The sequence below is a fragment of the Sorex araneus genome, chromosome 1 (assembly GCF_027595985.1).
Source record: "Sorex araneus isolate mSorAra2 chromosome 1, mSorAra2.pri, whole genome shotgun sequence".
Lineage (NCBI taxonomy): Eukaryota > Metazoa > Chordata > Mammalia > Eulipotyphla > Soricidae > Sorex > Sorex araneus.
Genome location: NC_073302.1, coordinates 10,918,035 through 10,943,413, shown reverse-complemented (window position 1 = coordinate 10,943,413; position 25,379 = coordinate 10,918,035). Strand labels below are relative to the sequence as shown.

General features: G+C 41.1%; 1 protein-coding gene and 1 pseudogene across 1 annotated transcript; one reads left to right on the top strand and one right to left on the bottom strand.

The window, feature by feature from the left end:
- The first annotated feature begins 2,221 nt into the window (after positions 1 to 2,221).
- LOC129400804 (olfactory receptor 1L8-like) lies at positions 2,222 to 3,150 on the top strand (annotated as a pseudogene).
- Positions 3,151 to 9,425: 6,275 nt separating this feature from the next.
- Positions 9,426 to 10,379, bottom strand: LOC101549562 (olfactory receptor 1J4-like). Its single transcript, XM_004613559.3, has one exon. The coding sequence runs from the start codon at positions 10,377 to 10,379 to the stop codon at positions 9,426 to 9,428; it is 954 nt and encodes a 317-aa protein (XP_004613616.3).
- Positions 10,380 to 25,379: the final 15,000 nt, after the last annotated feature.

Here is a 25,379-nt window from a genome sequence, read left to right as displayed (position 1 = left end):
AATGTAGACTAGAGACCGAACACAATGGCCATTCAACACCTTTATTGCAGACCACAACACCTAATTAGAGAGAGAGAACAAAAGGGAATACCCTGCCACAGTGGCAGGGTGGGGAGGGAGGGAGATGGGACTGGGTAGGTGGGAGGGATGCTGGGTTTACTGGTGGTGGAGAGTGGGCACTGGTGAAGGGATGTGTTCTCTAACTTTGTATGAGGGAAACATGAGCACAAAAATGTATAAATCTGTAACTGTACCCTCACTGTGATTCACTAATTAAAAATAAATAAATTTAAAAAAGCAGTAATATATTTTTAAAAAATATATACATGTATACAAATGTTGCTTCGAAAAGATATATGCTTGTTTAATTGCTTGATGTTCAAGATGTAGGAATATGAATAGATACAGAGTTAGAGGAAGATTAAATCAAAATTGCCTTTAGAAATAAAGATTAGGAGCCTGAGTGATAGTACAATTGGTAGGGCATTCGCCTTGCATGTGGGCAACCTAGGTTGAAAGCCTGGTATACCATATGGTCTCCAGAATTCAACCAGAGATGTTGTCTAAGTACAGAGCCAAGAGAAAACCCTGAGAACCACTAGGTGTGGCTAATAATAATAATAATAATAATAATAATAATAATAATAATAATGAAGATTAGCATGGACTGGCAATGAGAGACATTCACTGAGGTGTACGATTGTCCCTTCTAATGTTACAGATGCTGTGGTTTACAATGCTATTGTGAATAGGATTTCATGCACAACATATTCCAGCACCACACCCTCCGCCAGAGTATCCATTTCCCTCCACCATTGTTCCATGGGCCCCCATAACCCCCTCCCCATCCTATACATTCACCTTATCTCCTCTGTGATAAACTTCTTATGAAGACCTGTTCTCAGTTTCTGTTGCCTTTCAGCATTCGTTACACAAACCTCTGCTTTGTGTCTTTATATTTCACATGTGAGAAAAATCATTTATTGGAACAATAAAACCCCCCAAATCTCCAAAGTAATCCTAGAAGATGGGAAGATGGGAGGCTTTCTTTACCCAACTTCAAACTATTCTATAAAGCTGTAGTAATTAAAACAGTGTGGCACCTGAGTAAAGACCGACTTTCAGATCAGTTGAGAGTCCAGAAACAGACTATCATATACATGGAGGGTCTTTATCTTAAATACCCTTAATAAAGAAATAAAAAATATAGAGCGGAGCAAAAACCCTCTTCAACAAACGGTGCTGGGAAAAGTGGTCATCAAAGGAGTATGATTTTCTAAATAAGAATCTTTAAAATAAACATGGTTGGACATAATATCTTATTCTCCTAATTTTCCTATAGAATAATTTATATAGTCCATTTTATGGAAAGGAAGCTCAGCATGCATGACTGAGCATTTATTTTATTATAGACAGCAATAAAACACCATTAAAATAAATTTTTCTCCACTTCTATGTTCACAGAGATAACCCTGTAGTAGTATTCTACTTTTTTTGTAAAATGTGAAACATCTAATGATGATCACTATTGATGATGATCATGAGAAATATAAGTATAAATAAATGTATATTAAAAATATAGATGTATAAATCAAGACTATATAAATATAATTTATATAATTAATAAAAATTCTGGTGCGCGTGTAAACCATTTGCATTTATTGTTCATGGTTATTATTTATTATTATTTCTTCATGTGTTTATTGTTTAATATATATTTTATATTATAAATATAAAAGTTATAGATAAATTATTGATAGAGGACAGAGAAACGTAGACCCTTCAGTACAAAGCAAGATTTATAAAGCTAAATTGTCTCTACTTTATTTATATCTGTGCCTTCATCCACAGAAAGTATTTGTCAAAAAGAATAAGCAATTATTTTTAAGGTTGAATTGTTTGATTCAATAAATAAATGAATAAATATTTTTAAAAGATTGAAGTGTAAATTTGACAAGGAAATTTTAATTACATTCCTTAAAGAAAAATCATCCTTCAATGCCTGCATACGAATAAGAAAATTATAAAGCCTTAGAGGTGAGAAGTGAGGAGGCATAGGAACTCTGAAGGTGACTAATCATCCCAGCTCCCAAGTTTCCACCTTGTGAGTGGAAAGAAAGGGTAGGAAGATGCAAAGACTTGCTAGCTTTTTAACAATTACTGTTTTACAAAAGAAGGTACTAATGTTGCAACCTTTTCTAATTCAGATGGTTCCACAATTATGGAAACAGCCAACCAAAACCACAGTGTCTCTGAGTTCATCCTCCTGGACTCTCATCCAGACCTGGGTACCAGGTACCACTCTTTGTCATCTTCCTCATCATGTACCTGGTCACTAAAACTGGGAATCTGCTCATCATCCTGGCCATTCGCTCTGACACCCAGCTGCAGACCCCCATGTACTTCTTGAGTTTCCTATCTTTCATTGACATTGGCTTCACCACCACCATTGTCCCCAAGATGCTAGTGAACTTCTTGTCAGAGAAGAAGACCATCTCCTATGTTGGGTGTGTGACACAGATGTATTTTATTTATGCTTTAGGTACCACTGACAGTTGCCTCCTGGCAGTCATGGCCTTTGACCGCTATGTGGCCATCTGTGACCCCTTCCACTATGTCACCACCATGAGCCACCAGCGCTGTGTCCTGCTGGTGACCCTCTCCTGCTCATTCTCTCTCCTCCACTCACTGCTTCACACACTGCTGATGAATCGCCTCACCTTCTGTGACTCCAATGTTATCAGCCACTTCTTCTGTGACATCGATGCTCTGCTGAACCTGTCCTGCTCCTCCACCTTCATCAATGAAGTTCTGATAATAACAGAAGGGCCCATTGCTTTGGTGACCCCCTTTCTTTGCATTGTTTTCTCTTACATTCAAATCTTCATTGCAGTTCTCAAGATCCCCTCAGCTGCTGGGAAACGCAAAACCTTCTCTACCTGTGGTTCTCACCTGACTGTGGTGACGCTCGTTTATGGAAGCATCTTCTATGAAATTTTACAGCCCTTACCCAGTTGTGCTGTTAGCACCCGCATGGCAGTGATTGTCTACACAATTCTGTCCTCCATGCTGAACCCTTTTATCTACAGTCTGAGAAACAAAGACATGAAGAGGGGCTTGGGGAAGCTGTTAAACATGAAGAAATCTTAGCCAAAACCTGTATGGGCATATTTGTGAGTGTCTTGGCTCTTTTATATCATTTTTGCTGGTTTCTGATACCACAATAGACCCTTGTATGTCTATTCTTATATATGTGCACACACATATGTATACATACACACATATATAGCTCATTTGTGTCTTAGACTTAGAGTTGTGCCCTCTTCTTTGGGTGATATTTTATTAGGATTATTATTGAATAGAGTTCAACAGAAAATCTTGGCTTCCAGGGTCAGAGCGATAGTATAGCAGATAGGGTATTTGCCTTGCATGGGCCAACTTGGCTCGATTCCCAAGTACCTCCAGGAGTGATCCCTGAGTGTAGAGCAAGGAGGAAGCCCTGAGCATTGCTGTTTGTGTACCCCAAAAAAAGAAGAAAGAAAGGAAAAAACCTTGGCTTTCAATGTTCAGATATCTCCTTTATTTCTTCCCATTCTTTTCTTCTCCCCTCAATAAAACTATATCTTTTCATTCTAAATGCTCTGAAATGTTGTTTCAGAGTACCATGGGTACCATAGTTTCCTGAAAGAAATATTTATCTGTGCAATAATTTTTTGAGATCAGATGAGATATCACACTCAGGGTGGTATTTTTGGGCTGGAGCAATAGCACAGTGTGTACGGTGTCAGACTTGCACGCAGCTGACCCAGGTTCAATTCCTCCATCCCTCTCGGAGAGCCCGGCAAGCTATTGAGAGTATCCCACCTGCATGGCAGAACCTGGCCAGCTACCCATGGCCTATTTGATATGCCAAAAACAGTAACAACAAGTCTCACAATGGAGACATTACTGGTGCCTACTCGAGCAAATCGATGAACACCAACACGATAGTGCAACAGTGCTACAGTGCTACAATGATTTTAGATTACATAGTATTTTCTGTAATTTTATGAACTTTATAATCAGCTTCTTGAAAGATATTGCTAGGAGTTACAATGAGAGCAAGAGACCCTCTTCACCAGTTTATGCAAGAGCAATGCCTTTTCCCTTTTTTTGAGTCTTTGATAGCTGGATATTCTGGGCAAAAGATGAGCAAAAGAACAATCCTAATTCCTTAATTGTCTACGTGACAGGAGTTTGATGCATGTGTCCCAATGGCCAAGCCAGTGTGCAATGGGTCTGGGTTGCCTCTGACTTTCTATCTTTGTCATCTGGTATTTGTCCCTCATGGACATCCATTCCTCTGAGTCATCTCTTACCTTTCAACTCCGCTAAGAAGTTCTAGTCCACAATCACTACCATTTAGAAATGTCTGCTTCCCTGGAAAATATTTGTGATTGTGTTTAGTGTTATTCTTTTGAAATTAGAATTAAAACTCTTATATGAATGATGTAGGGGCACTGTAGTGCTGTAACACTGTCATCCCGTTGTTCATCGATTTGCTGGAGTGGGCACCAGTAACGTCTCCATTGTGAGACTTGTTGTTACTGTTTTTGTCATTTCGAATATGCCAGGGGTAGCTTGCCAGGCTCTGCCATTCGTGCGGGATAGTCTTGGTAGCTTGCTGGGCACTCTGAGAGGGATGGAGAAATCGAACCCAGGTCAGCCACGTGCAAGGCAAACGCCCTACCCACTGTGCAATCGCTCCAGTCCATGTAGCTGAAATCTTTTGGGAACCACACAAAGGCATATTATGCTAACTGGGAAGTGATTCTGTTTTCTTTTAAATTCACCCTTTATTGTTTACAATTTTCTCAATGATTTTACCTTAATAATTTATGAAGTATTTTTCATTTATTTCACTTTTACTATGGTTATATAACATGTTAATATTTATGCTTCTGGTGTACAAAACCACTGTCTCCCACCACCAGAATGCCACGTGCCATCCATTGCTACCTTTGTGTGACAAGTTCATCTTCCCTTTCCCACCCCTGCTTGGTAGCACGAGTTCCTTAATCAAAGTTCAAGTGTTTGTTTTCATCGGATACTTTTATTATTTGATATTCTGGTAAATAGTTCTCAGAGAAATGATTCACTAGCTACATGCTGTATCTATCAATATACATTTCAATAGCATAACCCAGATAAAACAAACTGGCCTTTTATGTGAGAAGCTTTATTAAAATTTCTAGTCATTCTTTTTATATTATGATCATTTTTTGAGAGGACTGATAGCTATAGTAATACAAAATAGAGCATATAAATATATATATGTGCACTCAATGAGTATCATTTGTAATAGCAAAATTAGAAAAATTAAAGACAATCTAATGCCCATCATAGGTAATAGGTATATAATGGTTCGGCTTGTCCATAAAAAACATAATATGAGCCTGGGTGGCCACAAGTTTGTGCAGCCGCTCTGCTGCTGATTGACCACAATCCAGAGGCCAGCTAGACTACTTTTGGTACCAGCAACTGCTTCTTCCAGCAATGTCTCTAGACTGTGAACTAAGCCATAGCCCCACGCCGGCCAAGGGGAAAGATCTTTCTCAGTTTTGTTTCCCTCTTTGGGGAAAAGCGACGTGGCATCTGCCATATAATGAGGACCATTAAGGAGGTACAAACTTGGTGGTGTGGGAAGGAAAAAAAAAAGAGGTTTGAACTTGAAACAGTGGGACGGGTGGGCAATCTCAGGCCAGGGCTATACCGGTGCATGGTCCGCAGAGATGCGACCCTGGCTGCCCCGGGGAGGGAAATGATGCAATTTCTAACATAAATCTTCCTGGAATTAGTTACTAAAATACTAAAATACAGAAATCCTAAACCACGTGTCCGCTATTGCGGCAGCGTGACTTCATATCTCTTCATTCTCAGCAATGGGAAACTATCAAATGCTTCCTTGTCAGCAGGGCTGTTTTTAGGGGGAAAACTCCAACAACAATAGTGAATTTTGTGTTGAAATATGGAATGTAATCAAGGTAAAGAGAAAATGAAGTGAAATTTATCAGCTACGTAGGCGGGGCTGGGGGGTAGGGGGGTGGGAGGTATACTGGGGCTTTTGGTGGTGGAATATGGGCACTGGTGAAGGGACAGGTGTTCGAGCATTGTATAACTGAGACATAAGCCTGAAAACTTTGTAACTTTCCACATGGTGATTTAATAAAATAAAAAAAAACATAATATGAGAGAGAAGAAAAGCGTCTGCCATAGGGGCAAGCAGAGAGTGGGGTTGGAGGTGATGGGAGGGAACCTGGGGACACCCGGCTGCTGGGAAATGTACACTGGTGGGGAGATGGATGTTGGAATGTTGTATGACTGAAATCCAATCATGAACAGCTTTGTAAGGGTCTATCTCATAGTGATTCAATTAAAAAGTTAAGAAAAATCATAAAATAGAAAAGAAGCCACCTTGAAAGATATTCACAATAAAATTTTGAGAGATAAAATATCTATAACATGTATTAGTTACAAATAGGAAAGAGTGCTTTCATCATGTTCTAATCCATAATGAAGAGCAAGTAACAAAATAAAATGGTTATGAATGAGTGTATTATGTAATGTAACAGATGTTAAACATGTTTATAATGGTTATTTTGTTATAATATTAAAACATTCACATTAACAGGTTATATACTTTATTTATTTATTTTTATTTATTTATTTAGATTGGAGTGATAATACAGCGGGCAGGCCATTTGCCCTGCATGCAGCCAAACTGAGTTTGATTCCTCTGTCCCACTTGGAGAGCCTGGCAAGGTACTGAGAGTATCCCACCCACATGGCAGAGCCTGGAAAGCTACCTTGGCATATTTGATATGCCAAAAACAGTAACCAGTCTCACAATGGAGACATTACTGGTGCCCACTTGAGCAAATCGATGAGCAATGGGAGGACATTGCTGCAGTGCTATTTATTTACTTTTTGGGTCACACCTGACAATGCACAGGGATTACTCCTGGCTCATGCACTCAGGAATTACTCCTTCAGTGCTCAGGGGACCATATGGGTGCTGGGAATTGAACCTGAGTCAGCCACATGCAAGGCAAACGCCCTACCCGCCGTGCTATCGCTCCAGCCCCAGGTTATATAATTTAAATGTATATGATATTATAAATAAAATATGTTCAACAAAATGGATAAATAAATGATTAAGAGTATATATATATGTATATATATATATACATATATGTGTGTGTATGTGTGTGTGTGTGAATATGTGTCTACGGTGAACAGATGAGATTATCTATCCAGGAAGAAGACCTCCCATTAAAACCGGTTTAAAAAATCCTAGTGTGAAGCATTAGCCTTTCATAGACACATGGTGCACAACTGTTTTCTCTGATTCCATAGGGTGCCTTTTTAGATCAACTGCCATTTTTTAGCAGAGCAGATATTTATTTAGTTCTGTGTAATCTCATTTGCATTTGTTGGGGGTTGTCACTTTCTCTGTTGTTGTTTGGTTTATTTGTCTGTTTATTTTCCAATGGAGTTGAATCATTCAAGACACTTCTGGAGTCAATATCATGGAAAGTTCTACCTGTTTCCAGGCCCTTACACTGAACCATCAGCCCGGTAGGCCTAGAATCACAGATGGCGCCTCCGGAGCACCACTTGGCAGTATTTTAATTAAATTTTACAAAGTACGTACTTGGGTATGAGGGACTCTGTTGTTGATCCTCCCAGAATATTGACATAAACTTGCTCTTTTAATGACCTGAGATAGGAACGTGGAAGGAACATTTCCTCAGCAAGCAGCCATCACGATAATTCCCAAGAGGGAAGGATGATAGGAACCGGGTGTTCACACATCAATAAGGATGACTTGACACTAGGATTTTTTTTTTCCCCGCAATGATCATGGGAAGTTTTTGAGACCTGATAAGGTAATATGCCCACCAGGCAATCTCTCAAGCATAGTCCTGTTTTTTGGCACGTAGTCTAGTTAAATTAATCTCTCTGCACAAATAGCAGCAACACTTGTGTTCACAAAACATTGCGTAAGAACTACGGACTGAAGAGGTTGGAAGTTATCATCTAAATGGTCACTAGAGGGAGGCCTCTTCCTGGGAACTGGTTAAACCCAGCCTTTGGCCCAGAGTTGTGATGCTGTATTTGCATGCGCTATGCGTTGACTGACTGATTCAGCATCCTCCTGGCCAATAACTCTGGGGGAGAACACATACCCTCGCCCTGGATTAAACAATGGCCATGTTTATGGCAACAACATCTATTTAAACGGCGGTGGTCAGTTGTACTACAGGTCCAGGCAAGAGGAGTTAATTTGTGGGAACACAAGCAGCTGGTAAACTATGGCAAAATATAACTGGTAAATGATACAATCGGCAGCGCTTGAATAGGTTGAGGATAAGCTGCTCAGACACTTCACTCAATAAACTGGTCATACTCATTGAAGGAGGGATGGTTTTATGTACTCCATTCTTTTTTATCATGGGATCATATATTTTCATATGGGCCACTGTCCTAAAAAATCCTTCTGCTAGGAAATTCATTAAAAACTTTTAAATTCATTAAAAGTTTGTAGTGGAATGTAAGTATTGAAAATATGATTTATGTAAGCCTTTCTTTCTTTGACATTCTTTTGCTTGTTTTCTTTCCTGGACCTTGAATATATAAAAGAGAAAGGCTGACTTCTCTTGAAGCTCGTGGATATGGAGGACATTCTTTTTTGAAAAATTTATTGAATAACCGTGAGATAGTTACAAGCTTTCATGTTTGGGTTATAATCACAATGATAAAACACCCATCCCTCCACCCGTGCACATTCCCGACCACTGATATCCCGGATATTACTCCCTCTTTCACACCCTCCCCCTGCTTCCATGGCAGACAATATTCTCCATATCCTCTCTCTACTTTTGGGCATTATGGCTTGCAACACAGACACACTGAGGTCATCATGTTTGGTCCATTACCTACTTTCGGCACACATCTCCCATCCCAACAGGTTCCTCCAGCCATCATTTTCTTTGTGGTCCCTTCTCTATTCCATCTGCCTTCTCCCCTCTCCCCTCCACTCATGAAAGAGTCTTCCAATATGGGGCAAACCTCCTGGCTCTTGGATCTACTGTGGAGTAGATACTGTGAACTCCTGCTAATTGGCCTGTTAACCAATCTCCCACCCCTGAGTTCTAGATATGTTTAAGTAAGGTATCATGTACTCTATTAACTATTGGTAAGAAAATTTTAGATTCATTGCGAGTCGGTATGGGTAATAAAAGTTAATGTGTGTCAGCAGAGTAAGAACCTCTCTGATATGTGGGTGCAGACAATTTCAACTGAGCCGTCAGGACATCTATTTTGATATAATAATTTGAATACATAACATTCTTGTTCATTAGGCTATATTTCTGTTGACTCATTCATCCTAAGATGTTTGACTTGCAGAACATGACCTTATCAGCAAACAACATTAGGGCTTGTTTTATATCTCTGTTTCTCAGACTATAGATGAAAGGGTTCAGCATGGGGGTGATTATCATATACATCACAGAAGCAGCTATTTCTTTAGCACTGGACATGGTTGGTGAGGAGAAAAAGTACACTTCTGCAATGGTTCCATAGAATAAGGCTACAACGAGAAGATGGGAACCACAGGTAGAAAGGACTTTGAAGAATTTCCTAGCAGAAGGATTTTTTAGGACAGTGGCCCATATGAAAATATATGATCCAATGATAAAAACGAATGGAGTACATAAAACCATCCCTCCTTCAATGAATATGACCAGTTTATTGAGTGAAGTGTCTGAGCAGCTTATCTCCAGCAATGCTGTTAGTTCACAGAAGAAGTGGGGGATGGTGATATCACCACAGAAGGACACTTGGATCAAGAGAAGAGCATTTAGCAGAGAGTGCAAAAAACTGAAGAATATGCACCAAGCTACAAATGAAATACATCGTTCCTGCCTCATGATCATGGTGTAGTGGAGTGGCTGACAGATGGCTACATACCTGTCATAGGCCATCACTGCAAGAAGGAAATTGTCCATACAAGCAAAAAATATTAAAAAATACTCCTGAGAAATGCATCCTGAATAGGAGATGGACTTGTGATTACTCTGCATGTCCACCAACATTTTGGGCACCGTGGCAGATGATAAAAACACGTCGTTGAGGGCCAAGACACTGAGGAAGAAGTACATGGGTGTGTGGAGGCGAGAGTCTATCCTGATGAGCAGGATAATGAGCAGGTTCCCCAGTACGGTGGTCAGGTATATGACCAGGAAGAGGGTCAAGAACCAGCCCTGTTGTTCTGGTGGTATAGGGAGACCCTGGAGGAGGAATTCAGAAACTCTGGTCTCATTCTGTCTCTTCATGATGCTCCTCTTTCTTCTGGGAGTCAAACAGAGGGAAATGTTTAGAACCTGAAAATAGCCATATTATAGTAACATAGTTTTTATATGAAAGTGTAGCTATTTTTAAGATAGATTTTGTTCAAAATTCTATGCATGAATCACCATGTAATTATTTGATAACATATATCTTTGTTAACATGGAAAAATACTTTGAACAAAAGCTTAACTCATGCTCTGTACAAAGCACTATGCAAAGTACTATACACAAGAGTAAATAAGCAATGGAAAGTCTCAGTGTTGAAGGAGTGTACACCTTTCCATCTTGCCAAGTTAATTTAAATCATTTACTATGAAAAAGACATGGATATTCACAGTCAATCAGTAGACATTTCCCATCAGATGATGTGAAACTCTCTACATTAGTACAGAATAACTATAGTATAAATAAATGTCTACTCTAAATTGATTCAGGGACATTATTTCTTGTCAACAAATGTGCCCATTATCATTAAACATAATGTAAAATATTGATCACTAGCAAACATTATTCCAGGCACTATTCCATGTGTTTTACAAATACTTTAAAAAATCCTCAGATAAAATTATCGGTATTCTTTTACGAGGAAGAAAAATCACATTATCTAAAAGTGCAAGGCTGCATCACTGTGCCTGATATTAATAGGTGAAAGCAATGACAACATGGATCCACTCACAATCTGTCTCTTAACCATGACACACTGGCTCTCCTAATTCTCATATTTAGCATGTCCAGACTTGCTAAGTGATATCATTCCAGCATAGTTGCAGGAGAAAATCTTTGCTGCACTTTGTATTCAACATTAATAGCATGGCTGTTTATGCTCAGGGACACTGGTTCTATCTCTCCATGTCCTCTAAGTTTAATAGCAACCTGATCACCGTGTGGAGACATCAGGAATAAAGTAACAATTTATAACCAACAGAGAGCTTTGATTCACACAGGATTTAACCTTTCAAGACAATGTTCCTTCACTTGGGGAAGGAAACCAGACTGTGTTCACAAAGTATGTGAAATGCTGTGTGTGCAAGTTCATTTTATCTATCTTTTATATGTACTGCCACAGTTCAGAGATTTATGAACCTTGGAGATTTATGACAAAAACTCTTAGTTTGGGGAGAGATACTTAAAGTCCCTTCTGTTGACTGAACATTGATTATGTGCCAGGCATAGTGCTGAATGATTTGTGAACACTGTCCAATTTAAATCTCAATATAACACTGTAACCAAGCCTTAGTCAATCTTTTTCTATTCCAGTGAAAACTGAATACAAGAGATAGACATAGCAGTACCAGACTGTGGATTAGACCACTTCTGACTATATAGTACTGAACTATGGATTAGACCTACTTCTGCCTACTGAGATAACAGAATAATAGGAATAAGTGAGTGAAACTTACTTAGGGAAGGATATGCACTTGATCCTGCCTGCTCAATGCAGTAATGTATCCATCATCGACAGACTCTTAAAATGGCTGTGGGCAAGAAAGATGGTCCCATTTACTCACAGACATCACCGCAGGAATACTATATAAATAAGACCTCATTAATATCTCATAAACACAGAAACCTTGGATGACATGCAATGATACTCATAAATGAAAGGAAAGATCACACATCCCTATGCCACTCGGTAAGGATTTCAAAACTCCCATCCTGTCTTTGGGTAAACTCAGGAAATTTCTCCTATCTGGCGGGGAGCATATCTGTGTCTCTTCAGACTCTACAATCTCATGACTTAACTTACATCTGTATACAAAGTTGGGAATTTGGAAGGATTGAATGAGAGAGGTGTGAATATTTGGTAGCGAGAGTTCAAATCACACTCTGAGTGCTCTACACGAACTTCTTAGTACTGTGTGCTCTGGTCATGGAGAAAAAGAATCTTTATGTCATATATACTTTTTTTTTTTCTGACTTCTGTCTAGGTCACAGCTTTTCTTGTTCACACACTCTCTATCTGTTTTTAACATTTTTTAGCCACACTAGGTGGTATTAAGTGCCTCTTCCTGCCTCCGTGATTAGGGGTCACTCCTGGTGGTGCCCAGGAACCATAGGCAGTGCTGGGGATAGATCCAGGGTTCACCATGTGCAAGTCAAGTGTCTTAATTATTATTATTATTATTATTATTATTATTATTGTTTTTATTGAATCACCATGTGGAAAATTACAAAGTTCTCAGGCTTATGTCTCAGTTATACAATGCTCAAACACCCGTCCTTCACCAGTGCCCATATTCCACCACCAAAAAACCCCAGTATACCTCCCACCCCTCTACCCCTGCAGGCATAACTGAAAAGTTTCACTTCATTTTCTCTTTACCTTGATTACATTCCATATTTCAACACAAAACTCAGTATTGTTGTTGGAGTTTCAACACACACTCATTATTGCTGTTGGAGTTTATCCCCCAAAATACGGCCCTTACTGACAAGGCAGCATCTGATAATTAGTTTTCTGTTGATGAGAATGAGGAGATATGAAGTTGTGCGGCCGCTACAGTGCAGAGTGGTTTAGGATTTCTGTATTTTAGTAATTAAGTTCAGGGAGATTTATGTTGGAAATTGCATCATTTCCCTTCCTGGGGCAGCATGGGGCTGAGACTTAGTTCACAGTCTAGAGACATGGCTGCAAACAGTTGCTGGGACCAGAAGTAGTGTAGCTGGCTCTGGATCTTGGTCATTCAGCAGCAAAGCGGCCGTGCAAAAGCATGGCCACAGGGTTGAATCTCGGCGGAGCGCGAGCCGGTATCGCCCCGACCCGAGACTGCCCAAGTGTCCCACTCAAGTGTCTTAACTCTTATCCTGTCTTTCTGCCCATTTTTCTTACTAAGTCAACAGAGATATCACATATATACAGAACAACTGTTGAAGAAACGTACATTATATTTATCCTAATACACTAGAAAGAAATCATCACATGGTATATGTACATGAGATGCATATGCAGACTTCTTATGCACACAGAGACACAACTTTATGTCTTATAATTCCAAACTCACTCTGATATCTTCACTCTTTGGTAGCACAAAAAGCTTCAAATCCAGTTTGCAGGTCCTCAGCTTCTGTCGTACTTAGTAAGAATTAAACACTGGGAAGAAAGCATCGTGAGCCCAAAATTTCCTGAGCTTCCTATGTCTGTCTTTGACCTCCAAACCAATAAAGTTGCCATTTTATAAATGTCATACAGGTCTAAGCCAAAGTCCCCAAACTCCTGGTTATAGAAAGAAAGGTAATTACTTCAGCCCAATTAGACCCTGGGGACAAGATTGAGCAGACACTGGAGGGACTGAGCTTCTAAGGCCACCTGAGAGAGTGTCCTGGGCATCACAGACCCCTGAAATGGAACTGCCTTAACTGGACCCAGGAATGGCTGAGCTGTTCTCCAACACCAATGTGGCCAATGCATATGTGAGTCAAGGCCAAATGTGGGACTCTGCCGGACACTCCTGGTTGTCCCTCAATGAGTAAAATAACTTCCCTCAGCCTTGTTTCAGAAACTGCAATATCCACACAGTGATTTCTGCCATTATAGGTCTTTTATTACAGTTTTTCTAGATCATGTATGCTAAAGCACACCGATGCACAATATATGTCAACCATTATAATAAATCCCACATATCACAAAAGAGATTCATAGTGGACAGTAATGGCTATTGCATCAGAATTGGCAGTGATCAAATGAAGTTTCCAATGGATTAATACATTTTTCATTTAATAATTGCCAAGATCACTTACACTCTTCTCACACAACAACACAACTAAGCGACACAAATATTCATTAAATCAGTCAGTACAATAATATTTCCTTCATATTTAATAAATATTAACATACTTCATTAGCAGAGCTGCATTCAGACTTCTCTGAAAGAGGTTATAAGCACAAGATGCTTCTCAAGTTTTTCTTCAACACACTTTGTTCACCTCAACCCTCACCCCAGTTATTATTATGCATTAATCTGCCTTTCAGTGTAAAATCAGCTTCCTTATTATATCTTCCAAATAATGCATTTCCATCTCACTGACTTCACTCAGCTTGATACCCTTTAGCTCTATCCATGTAGTGGCAATGGCATGATTTCATCCTTCGTTAGAACTTCACAAGGTTTTATTACTGTCACTGTCACTGTCATCCCGTTGCTCATCGATTCGCTCAAGCAGGCACCAGTAATGTCTCTATGGTGAGACTTGTTGTTACCATTTTTGGCATATCAAATTCACCACGGGGAGCTTGCCAGGCTCTGCCGTGGGGTCGAGATACTCTCGGTAGCTTGCTGGGCTCTCCTATTAGGTCATTAAGGTCATGGCAGTGATCAGCATGACTATACAACACACACAACAGATCAGCCTGGAAGGTTCCACCACCCACTGACAGAGGCAATAGCCTCACTGTTGGGGCTGGTGAGAAGCTCAGCTTGGCTACCGTGTCTCGCCCACACTTCCATCCCACTGGGCTAAGCAGTGGCGCCGAGAAATCTGAGCCCAAAGTGAGAGGCAGAACATTATGCTCCGGTGCTTTTGCAGCTTCGAGTCCCAAGCCCTGGACAACTCCCGGATTTCAGAGAGTGGGAAGCTCTCGAGTCCTTGGAATGCAAGAGGGGCAGGCTGGTGAGAAAAGGCACCATTGCGTGCTTCCAGACGTGTCCGGAAACCCTTCTCCCTGACTCCCAAGGGTGCCACAGGAATTTACTAGGGGGCCAAAGATGGGGTAGGGGCAGGCAAGGAATCCAAACAATCATTCCTCAAGAACCCAAGACCACTGTATTCCCCCATCTCAGTAGGAGCTTGAGGAAATCAGATGATTGAGCTTCTTGGCCAGGCTCCCTGCCCGGGTCTGCCCAGCGTGCAGTGCCCAGTTGGCACATACATACTCTGCACGGGTCTGGTTTTCTGGCCCGGGAGCTAATCCACATTCTGGCCAAGGGTGGGAGGGGTGGAAGGTCAGCAGCAGTAAAGGGGTCGAAACTCGGCCCCCTGAAGGCTGGCCAGGCCACGGCGCCGCCAACTCAACTTGCCCTGGCCGTGGCAGGTCTGCCTGGTGTGCAGAAGGGTCACTGGCAAACCTGACCTGACTCCAGCTGCTGTTCTCGTCTGATGTACTTTCCTGCGATGGATCAGATCATCATCTCTCTTCCGTGGAGAATGAAGACAGGGAGCAGCTTGCAGCCTCAAATCCTCTTCCAGGCCAGGTGCCGTAATCTAGCGCCATGACCCAACCGCCTCCGCCTGGCAGGGAAGACTGGCTCTTGCTGCGGGGAGGAGAGGGAGGGAGAACACCTCGCAGGGTGTTGAGGGTACCCCTGGCCCCCACTGGGAGAGGCTGGGAGGAATGGCATACCTACACAGTCACATGGTCCTTATGCGGATAATTACTTTGGTACCGTAGTATGAAACTAATATCCAAGGACAGAAAAAGAGGGGCCACAGGGCTTGTCCATGGTTGGAAGATTGTTTGTGGGGAATGGAGGGTGTGTGTGTGTGTGTGTGTGTGAGTTAAGATAGAGAAGGTACTACTATGACAATAACAGTTGGAAATAATGATTCTGGACAAGAACTGAGTGATGTAAGGAGGTAAAGGAAACCTTTCAATACCTTCACTGCAAACCGTAATGCCCATAATGAAAGAGAGAGAGACAAAGAGAGAGATAGATAGATATATAGAGAGGAGAGAATTCCTCTCATAGAGAAAGGCAGGGGGAGGTGCAGGATGAAAACTGGTGACATTCGTGGTTGGAAATGTACACTGGTGAAGGGATGGTTGTTGGAGCATTATATGACTGAAACTCAATCACAAACAGCATTGTAACTGTGGATCTCATGGTGATTCAATTAAAAAAAGATTCTATCATGTAAATATCTCACAGCTTCTTGATTCACTCATCTCTTGTTGGAATTTGGGTTGTTTCCAAATCTTGTCTATTGTAATGAATGTTAAAACGAATACAGGTGTGCATATATCCTTTTGAATTAATGTTTTAATATTTCTTCAAGGAGAATAGATATCAAGAACTATATTGCTGTGTTATATGGGAGCTATATTCTTACTATATAAAAGAGAAATTTCCATATTTCTTTTCATAGAGATTGAACCAGGCTACATTTCCACCAACAGTGAATGAGGCTCTTCTTTTCACCACATCCCTCTAGTCATTCATTTTGTAGTGGAAAAAATTTATAATATGATGTGGTCTCTTTTGTCTTTATCTGCTTATTTTTTAAAAAATTTATTTTTAAAAACTTTTTGCACATTTTAAAAATTAAAGCACTGTGATACAAAGATTCATAGTTGAATTTTAGGCATACCGTATTGCAGTACCAAACCCACTATCAATCTTCCCAGGTTTCCCCCCCATAATCCCCCTTCCTCCCTGCTCTCTTGGCATGCACATTTCTAAGTTTGATTGTTAAAGTTTGGGTCTCTTGATTGCAGTGTTGCTGACTCAATGGCTTTGATATTTAGCTCTAACATTTCTTAACATCACCTTTGGACTTGACTCCCCTGACCTGGCCCCCTTTGCTTCTCATCTTTCTCTTCTCCCCGCCCCCTGTTTCCTGGCTATTCGTCTTTCCTTTTTCTTCTCTATACTCTGGGTTGTTCAGGGCATCTACTTTTAAACCATTGCGTTCCTTCCTCCAGTTATTCTAGGTACCACATATGAGTAATATCATCCTGTGTTTATTCTTCTACTTCTGGCTTACTTCATTTAACATGATTTCATCCAGTTCCGTTCATGTATCGGCAAGCTGCATGATTTTATCATCCATAACATCTGTGTAGTATTCCATTGTGTCTATATGTTACATATTTACGAAACATTTATCTGTCACTGGACATCTAGGTTGATTCTAAATCTTAGCTATGATATCGAGTGCTGCAGTGGATAGTGCACATACATTCTTTGGAATGATGTTTTTCTGTGCAGGGGACTGATACCCCAAAGTGGAATAACTTGGTCATAAGGCAGCTCACTTCTAAATTTACTGAGAACACTCTATACAGTTTTCCAGAGTGGATAGACCAGATAACATTCTCACTATCAGTGAATGAGGGTTTTTTTTCTTAATTTTTTCTTTTTTTTTGGTTTTTGGGTCACACCAGGTGATGCACAGGGATTACTCCTGGCTCATGCACTCAGGAATTACTCCTGGAGGTGCTCGGGGGACCTTATGGGATGCTGGGAATCGAACCCGGGTTGGCCGTGTGCAAGGCAAACGCCCTACCAGCTGCGCTGTTGCTCCAGCCCCCTTAATTTTTTTGGTTTCCAATATTTCCTTTTTTAAATTTTTCCATCTTGGAGCTATAGCACAGTGGGTAGGGCATTTGCCTTGCATGTGGCTGACCCTTGGTTCGATTCCTCCATCCCTCTTGGAAACCCCAGCAAGCTACTGAGAGTATCCTGCCCATGTGGCAGAGCCTGGCAAGCTTCGGGGTGTATTCGATATGCCAAGAATAGTAACAACAAGTCTCACAATAGAGATGTTACTGGTGCCCGCTCGAGCAAATCGATGAACAAATGGGTGCTATTTTTTCCTTTTTTAAATTGAATCACCATGAGAGACAGAATAACAAAGCTGCTCATAGAGGGGTTTCAGTCATATATTGTTTCAACACCCATCCCACCCCCAATGTACATTTTCCAACACCAATGTCCCCAGTTTCTCTCCCGTCACCCTCCACTCAACCTGTCTCTGGCAGGCACTTTTCATCTCTCTCTTTCTCTCTCTCTCTCTCTAATTTTGGACATTACGTTTTGCAATACAGATACTGAGAGGTTATCATGTTTGTTCCTTTACCTATTTTCACCAAGTTCTTACTCAGAGTGGTCATTTCCAACTATTTTTGTCATAGTGATCCCATCTCTATCACAACTGCCTTCTCCCTCAGCACTTGACGCAGGCTTCGAACCACGGACCAATCCTCCTGGCCCTTGTTTCTACTGTTCTTGTATATTAGTCTCATATTGTGTTTTAAAAGAAATGCAGGTCCTTTTCCCACCACATCTCCCCAATAGAGATTGTTCCCAGTACTTTTGATATGTGTCAGTCTCACTGGTGTAAGGTGACATCTCATTATTGTCTTGATTTTTAAGTTCCCTAATAAGTAATGATGAGTGTTTCTTTATGTGCCTGTTGGCCATCTGTTGGTCTTTTCATTTTCAATCCACATTTCTTGATGGGGCTTTTAAGGGTGATTTTTGTTGTTCTTGATTTTTGTGAGTACTTTATACATCTTAGATATCAACCCTTAACTGATGTGTTGAGTACAAATATTTTCTCTCGCTTAGCCATTGTTTTGTTTTAGCCCATGTTTTTTTTTCTGTTATACAAAAACTTCTAAGATTGATGTAGTCCCATTTGTTTAGTTTTGATTCTCTAGCCTTTGCCAATAGCATCATATCATTGAAGATTCTTTTGAGGTGTATGTCTTGGAGCACTCCAGCCTATATTTTCTTCAGTGTACTTTGTAGATTCAGATGTGATCTCAAAGTTTTGGATCAACTTTGAGTTAACTTTTACATTAAAGTGTGAAATATGGATCCAACTGCAATTTCTTACATGTGGTTATTCAAGTCTCCCAACGGCATTTGTTGAATAGACTTTCTTTATTCCATTTCACGCTCTCAGCTCCTTTGTTAGCTATAGATATGGGGCTTTGCCATTGAATATTCTATTCTGAACCATTAGTCAGAGAGTCATTCTTTATTTTATGCTCTGCTCTTTTGATCACAATGGATTTATAGTATAGATTCAAAGTAGGTAGTGAGGTTACTCTTGTTTGCTTGTTTTTCAGTATGATTTTGACCGTTTAGGTCTTTTATGGTTCCACACACTTTATAATTGACTCTTTAAGTATTTGAAGAATATAGTAGTTTAGGTAAGGTGGTCATTTTAACAATGTTGAGTCTTCCAATCACTGAACACAGAATGTTTTACTATTTCTTAAAAGCTTCTTCAATTTCTTTCTTGAGTGTTTTAAAGTTTTTATCATATAAGTCTTTTACATATTTTGTTACATTGATTCCTAGATACTTGATGTTTTTGACACTATTTTAAATGGGATAGAATCTTTGATTGCTCTCCCCTCTGATTCATTTCTTGTTTGTAGGAATGCAACCAATTTTTGTGTATTGACTTTGTAGCCGCCCACTTTGTTCTGTATTGATTAATTGTTTCTAGGAGCTTTTGAATGGACTCTGTAGGGTCTTCAAAGTATATCATGTCTGCAAATAGAGATAGTTTGACTTCCTCTTTTCCAATTTTTATCCCTTTGATTTTCTTTTCTTGTCTGATATCTATTTCTCTTTTTCCCCATTGTTTTTGAGTCAAGATGCTTTCCGAGATAGTATCAGAGAGAGAGTTATGCTATGTTTTCCTTGATTTTACTTTCTGATTTTGGGTCAAATATCAAGGTCTTTAATCCACTTTGAATTGATTTTGTGTATGGTAGAGAGGGATCCAATTCCTATTTACTTTCTTTCATATGGCTATCCTATTGTTCCATTTCTTGAAGAGGTTCTCCCAGTTCCTCATCATGTACCTAGCTCCTTTGTCAAGATAGTAAGGACATGTGCAATCACTTTCAACTGCCTGTTTTTAAAAAATTCTCATTGCATTTTTTTGTCAAGTCAATTACTGTTTATCTCCACTATTGTGTTTTTATCAAGCCAATTACTGTTTATTTCCACTATTTGTGATTTGTCACCAACCTTTCATGATTCACTTGTGTCTTTATAGGTCCAGTAACTATGCCTGATTTGATTTCATTTTTCTTACATTCATTGAGAATCATTTTGTGTCTCAACATATGTTTTATCCTTTAGACTATTTCATATACACATGAGAAAAATGTGTTTCTGTTGCTTAATTTGTGTATGTGGAACTGGCCATACCAGTGATGCTCAGGGGCTCTTCCTGGGTCTGTGTTCAGGAGGTACTTGAGAGATATGTGTGGCAGGGATTGAACCTGGGTCAGCACATGCAATGCACATCCCTAGCTTCTTGTACTATCTCTTTGACCCATATGTTGCTTTTTATTGTTTGTTTTGTTCTCAGTGATGCTCAGGGATCAGCACTCAGCACTCTTGGCTCAGAACTCAGAACTCACCACTGGCAGTGATTGTGGACCTCTGCCACAGTGTGGAATGCAGGGATTGAAACAAGGTCAGCCACGTGAGAGCAAGCACCTTACCAGCTCTACTATCACTCTGGTCCCCAATCTGTTGCTTTTTAAAAAACTTATTGAATGCGACTTTGGTAGCAAGAGGATATATGTTTATATCCAATTATTTCAGAGTATATATGCTATCACACCATGCCCATGATCAAAGTACAAATTTTGGGTGAAATGTTCTGCATTAGTGTTACATCCATTTAGTTTAATGCATCAGTAAGAGCATTATTTCCATGTTAACTTTTCTATGGACTATACATCTATTGGTGTGAATATATTTAATTTTCTGATTTTTGTGTTGCTACACATACTTCCATTTAAGTAAGTCAATAGTAGTTTAATATATTTTGTGTCCCTATATATTTTGATAAATTATATGTTGATGGACTGGAGCGATAGCACAGAGGGTAGGGCGTTTGCCTTGCAAACGGACCCAGGTTTGATTCCTCCATCCCTCTCAGATAGCCCGACAAGCTACCGAGAGTATCTTACCTGCACGGTAGAGCCTGGCAATCTACCTATGGCGTATTTGATATGCTAAAAACAGTAACAACAAGTCTTATAAAGGTGATGTTACTAGCAACCCAAGCTATGGCAAGGACTTAATATAAGCTCTGTGTTTTGAGATAAATTTAGGCAGTGCTTGGGATATTGTAGGGTGGCTGCACTGAAACCCACGTTAGAAGTATGTTAACAAAGTTCTTCATTCATTGTACTATTTCTCTGGCCCAAAAGAAAAGCTTTCTTTTTTCTTTTTTATTGAATCACCTTGAGAACAATTACAAAGCTTTCCAGTCTAAGTCTTGGTTATACAATGATCAAACACCCATTCCCTTACCAGTGCACACCCTCCACCACCAGGCGCCCCAGTATACACCCCATCCCCCCCCCCCGCCTATGTGGCAGATGATTTCCATCTTACTCTCTCTCTCCGCTTTGATCACATGGTTATGGCTGAGCATGTGTTAAGTTTCCCTCCCTGCCCCAGCAGAGCCCCAGCAGTCGAAGACCTACGGAACCCAGCCATAGCCATTCTTGAGGCCCCTCTTCACATGTTCAGATGAGCCTCAAGCATGAAGGAACCGGCAGAGGATCCCAGGTGTGCGGGACCTGGAGATCTCTAAGCCTGCTCATATTGGGACTGGGTCTATTCCTCCTCCACCCAGATCCCCCATTTTCTAGTAGCTTGGCAGCCACCCACAAACTGCTTCTGGTGCCGTGTAATCCCATCAATGTCCAAGATCCAGAGACTATAAAATCAAGCTCCCGAATGAGAGCAACGCAGAGTCTTGCAGAGTCTCTTGCCCCCTCGCCTGCCTGTCTTCACAAGTGCCCCTCAGAGCATGGCGGGTTGAGTTTCCCTCCATGCCCTGAGCAGAGCCCTGGCAGTCAAAGATCTCTGGAACCCAGCCACAGCCAAGCTCAAGACATCTTCACACAATCGGACAAGCCTCTCATAGCCTAGTTTGACCTCTTATAATGTAGTTCTCCCTCTCGGAGAAACTGGCAAGCTACTGAGAGTTTCCTACCCACATGGGAGAGCCTTGCAAGCTCCCCATGGCTTATTCATATGCCAAAACCAGTAACAATGATCGGTCTCATTCCCCTGACCCTGAAAGAGACTCCAATGCAACACTATTAGGAAGGATGAGCAAAGAGAGGCTTCTAAAATCTCAGGGCTAGAACACGTGGAGACGTTACTGAGACTGCTTGAGAAAATCTACGATCAATGGGATGATAGTGATAATGATTGCTTATCATTATCACTTAATGATTGCTTAATGATAGTGATAATGAAGAGCATTTTGTATTTCTGATATTTTATAAGTCTGGAAGGATTTCTGCCTGAAGCTGCTGATTTCCGAGATTGTTTTGTGTGCCTCTGTGATCATGGCTGTTCAGGAGATAGGAGCCGTTCATGGGCGGCAACTTGGGGCCTTGTTGGGGTGGGGAGAGGGGCTGGTTCCACCTCCCATCCCATGAGGCCCTGTGTGTCACGTCACTGCAGTCTCATGCCTGGCTGTCCAGCAGGCTCTGAAAAGGTGGCAGCCACCTTACCACTGGGGAGAATAGGCAGAAGGGACAAACACCTTTCCCCACCTAGGGTTGCACAGCGCTGCAGTTTAATGCTCAGTCCGGATGCATTTCTGCCAGAAGCCTCTGGGTTCTGAGGTTGGTCTGTGTGTTCCTGGGATCCTGCTGTTCAGGAGCTAGGAGCTGCTCATGGGTGGCAACTCGAGGCCTCGTTGGGGCAAGGAGAGGGGCTTGTTCCACACCCCATCCCATGAGGCTCCACTTGTCACCGCTCTTTCTCTAGTTTTGGTCAGAGGCAGATGCCAGATCATTTATTTTCCATTGCTCACTCTGCATATTAGGAAAGGTTGGGCAGCCGCGTAAGTAGCTGCGGGCTTCAGAGAAAAAGTCCTGTAGCCACATACCGGAGCCATGTTTGTAGAAGAAGCTCATTCATGGTCACCGGGATTCCATCTGGAGAAGGCAGGGAGATTGCACCCGCTTCATCTGGGGGTCCTGGAGATATTGGCTCGGTATGGAGCCCAGAGAATTGTCCAGTGCTGTGGTGCCCAAAAGTTTTCTTCACTGCTGAGTGTGGCAAAATCCCCAAAGAAAAACTTTAAAAATTGAGTTGTTTTGTGGTTATTGGTAGTTTTAAGAACTCTCTTAATAATCTGTTATTGAAATGTCATAAATAAATGTGTTATTTAATTTTCCAATTCTCTATGTTCACTCTAGCTATTTGTGTCTTTATATTAAATAGTTTACGATTGTGTATGCAGTCATTACTCATTCTTGACCCTCATACATCCCTCAAAAGTTTGGCTTCATTTAATATTCCAGTTCTTTTTGCTTTTGAATAGCCCAGAGAGACCTTACTAACCCCGAATCATAATACGATTCACTGACACTTGTGCCTACTTGCATACTCCAGAGTGATGGATTTGGAGAGGGTATCCCAATTAATATTTGATAGTGATGCAAAAAAGGACAACACTTTTTGTTTTTAAAGAGTTAGAATGAGGCGCCCAGCTCATCAGTCCGTTCCCACTGCCTGACCCACCCAGCGCCTGGCAGCTCCCAGCAACCCCGTTCCGGCCCCTGGTCTTATCCCTCAAGAGGTTGCTGGGGGTGTGGACTGTACCGAAGGGGGCGTGGCCTCAAAAGGGGCGTGACCTCCTATCAAAGTCGTGGCCAGTTTTTTTCCCCCCTTCCCTGCTTTGCGGACTTAGGTCATAATCCGTATAACCTATTTCTTTGAAGAACACCCTGGCCATCTCAATCTCTAAATGCCAATAGTCCATTAGCCTATTCTAATTTCACAGAAGCTGTCAGTGAACAAAAAAAGCTGCACAAGCCCTTTGTAAAGAGAGCATAGCCTCAAGTCTTCATGAGAGGCCCCACATAAACCAGGAGGAGCACCTGAGAGTAAGGAAGTATTCTAGAAGGGGGAAAAGGTTACCATCATCGACTTAGCTCATCCAGAATCTCCCCTTGCAGCAAGAGGGAATAGGGATAGATAACTGGAAGGTTCCAACTATATAGTTCCATAACAATATGAAGAAACAGCGAAAATCCCCACCATGAAGAGAGGATGAAGAAAAGATTCCAGAAGCCTCAATGGGGGTTACCAACAAATATGACCTCTCAGATAAAGAATTCAGAGAGGAAGTTTTGAAGATGGTCGACGAACTCAAAGCAACCATGGAACAGACATCCAATAAACTAAGGGAGGATATGAATGAAGCATTGGAACGGTCCACCAAGAAAATTCAGGAAGAAGTGAAAGCAGAAATTTCAAAGCTACAAACAGAAGTGACACTAATAAAGGAATCAGTAGATGAATTAAAAATCTAAGTAGGTGCCCTCAACAGTAGAATGACTACAGTCGAAGACAGAAACAGTGAGCTTGAAGATGAGCTGCAGAAAGCTTACAGACAACAAATAATGGCAAAATATCTCAAAATGGCTTTAGGGCGAATCTGAGTCTAGGGGATGACCTTAAGAGGAACAATATAAGAATCCTTGGAGTACCAGAAGCACAGGGAAGTTACCCCAGTGCAAAAACCACAGTTAAAGACATTATTGCTAAGAAATTGGCAGAGTTGGAGAAGGCAGGCATCCAGATCCAAGGAGCCCGAAGAGTACCAGCAAAAAGAGACCCTAATAAAAAGACTCCAAGGCATATCATAGTTCGAATGATGGATGCTGTGGATAGAGAAACAATACTGCAGACTGCAGCTGAAACTCATGAAGACAATGTTCATGAGAAACGAACTAGTTCCTGACATTCCATTTGCCCTCAATGGAAAGAACATCTCCAAATGCAGTAGTTATGTGTATCTAGGTCGAGAACTCAACATGACAAACAACCTGACACCTGAACTGTGCTGGAGATAGAGAGCAGCATGGAATGCCTTCAAGAGGGTCTAAGCAGTGGTTAAGAGGATGAAGAACCTCTGGCTCTGGGCACATCTTTTCAACTCCATCATTCTTCCTGCACTAACACATGCCACAGAGACATGGGCCCTACGAAAACAGGATGAGAACTCTATTCGGGTCTCCCAAAGAGAGAGAGCTATGGTGGAATATCACACCATAGCTCATTGAAAGAGCTATGGTGGAATATCACATTTCACTCAAGTGAGAGAAGGAATCTGGAGTTTCGACCTGTGTCGATGATCAAAATCAGGGACGCTGTCTCGTTTACCAAGGCATCAAATATCAGATGGCTGGACACGTAATGGGATTCAGAGAGGACTGCTGGACTAGAGCTATTACTGACTAGATTTCACGGGAC

Coding starts and splice junctions, on each gene's coding strand:
- LOC101549562 (XM_004613559.3), bottom strand. CDS start 10,379: ATGAAGAGACAGAATGAGACCAGAGTTTCTGAATTCCTCCTCCAGGGT.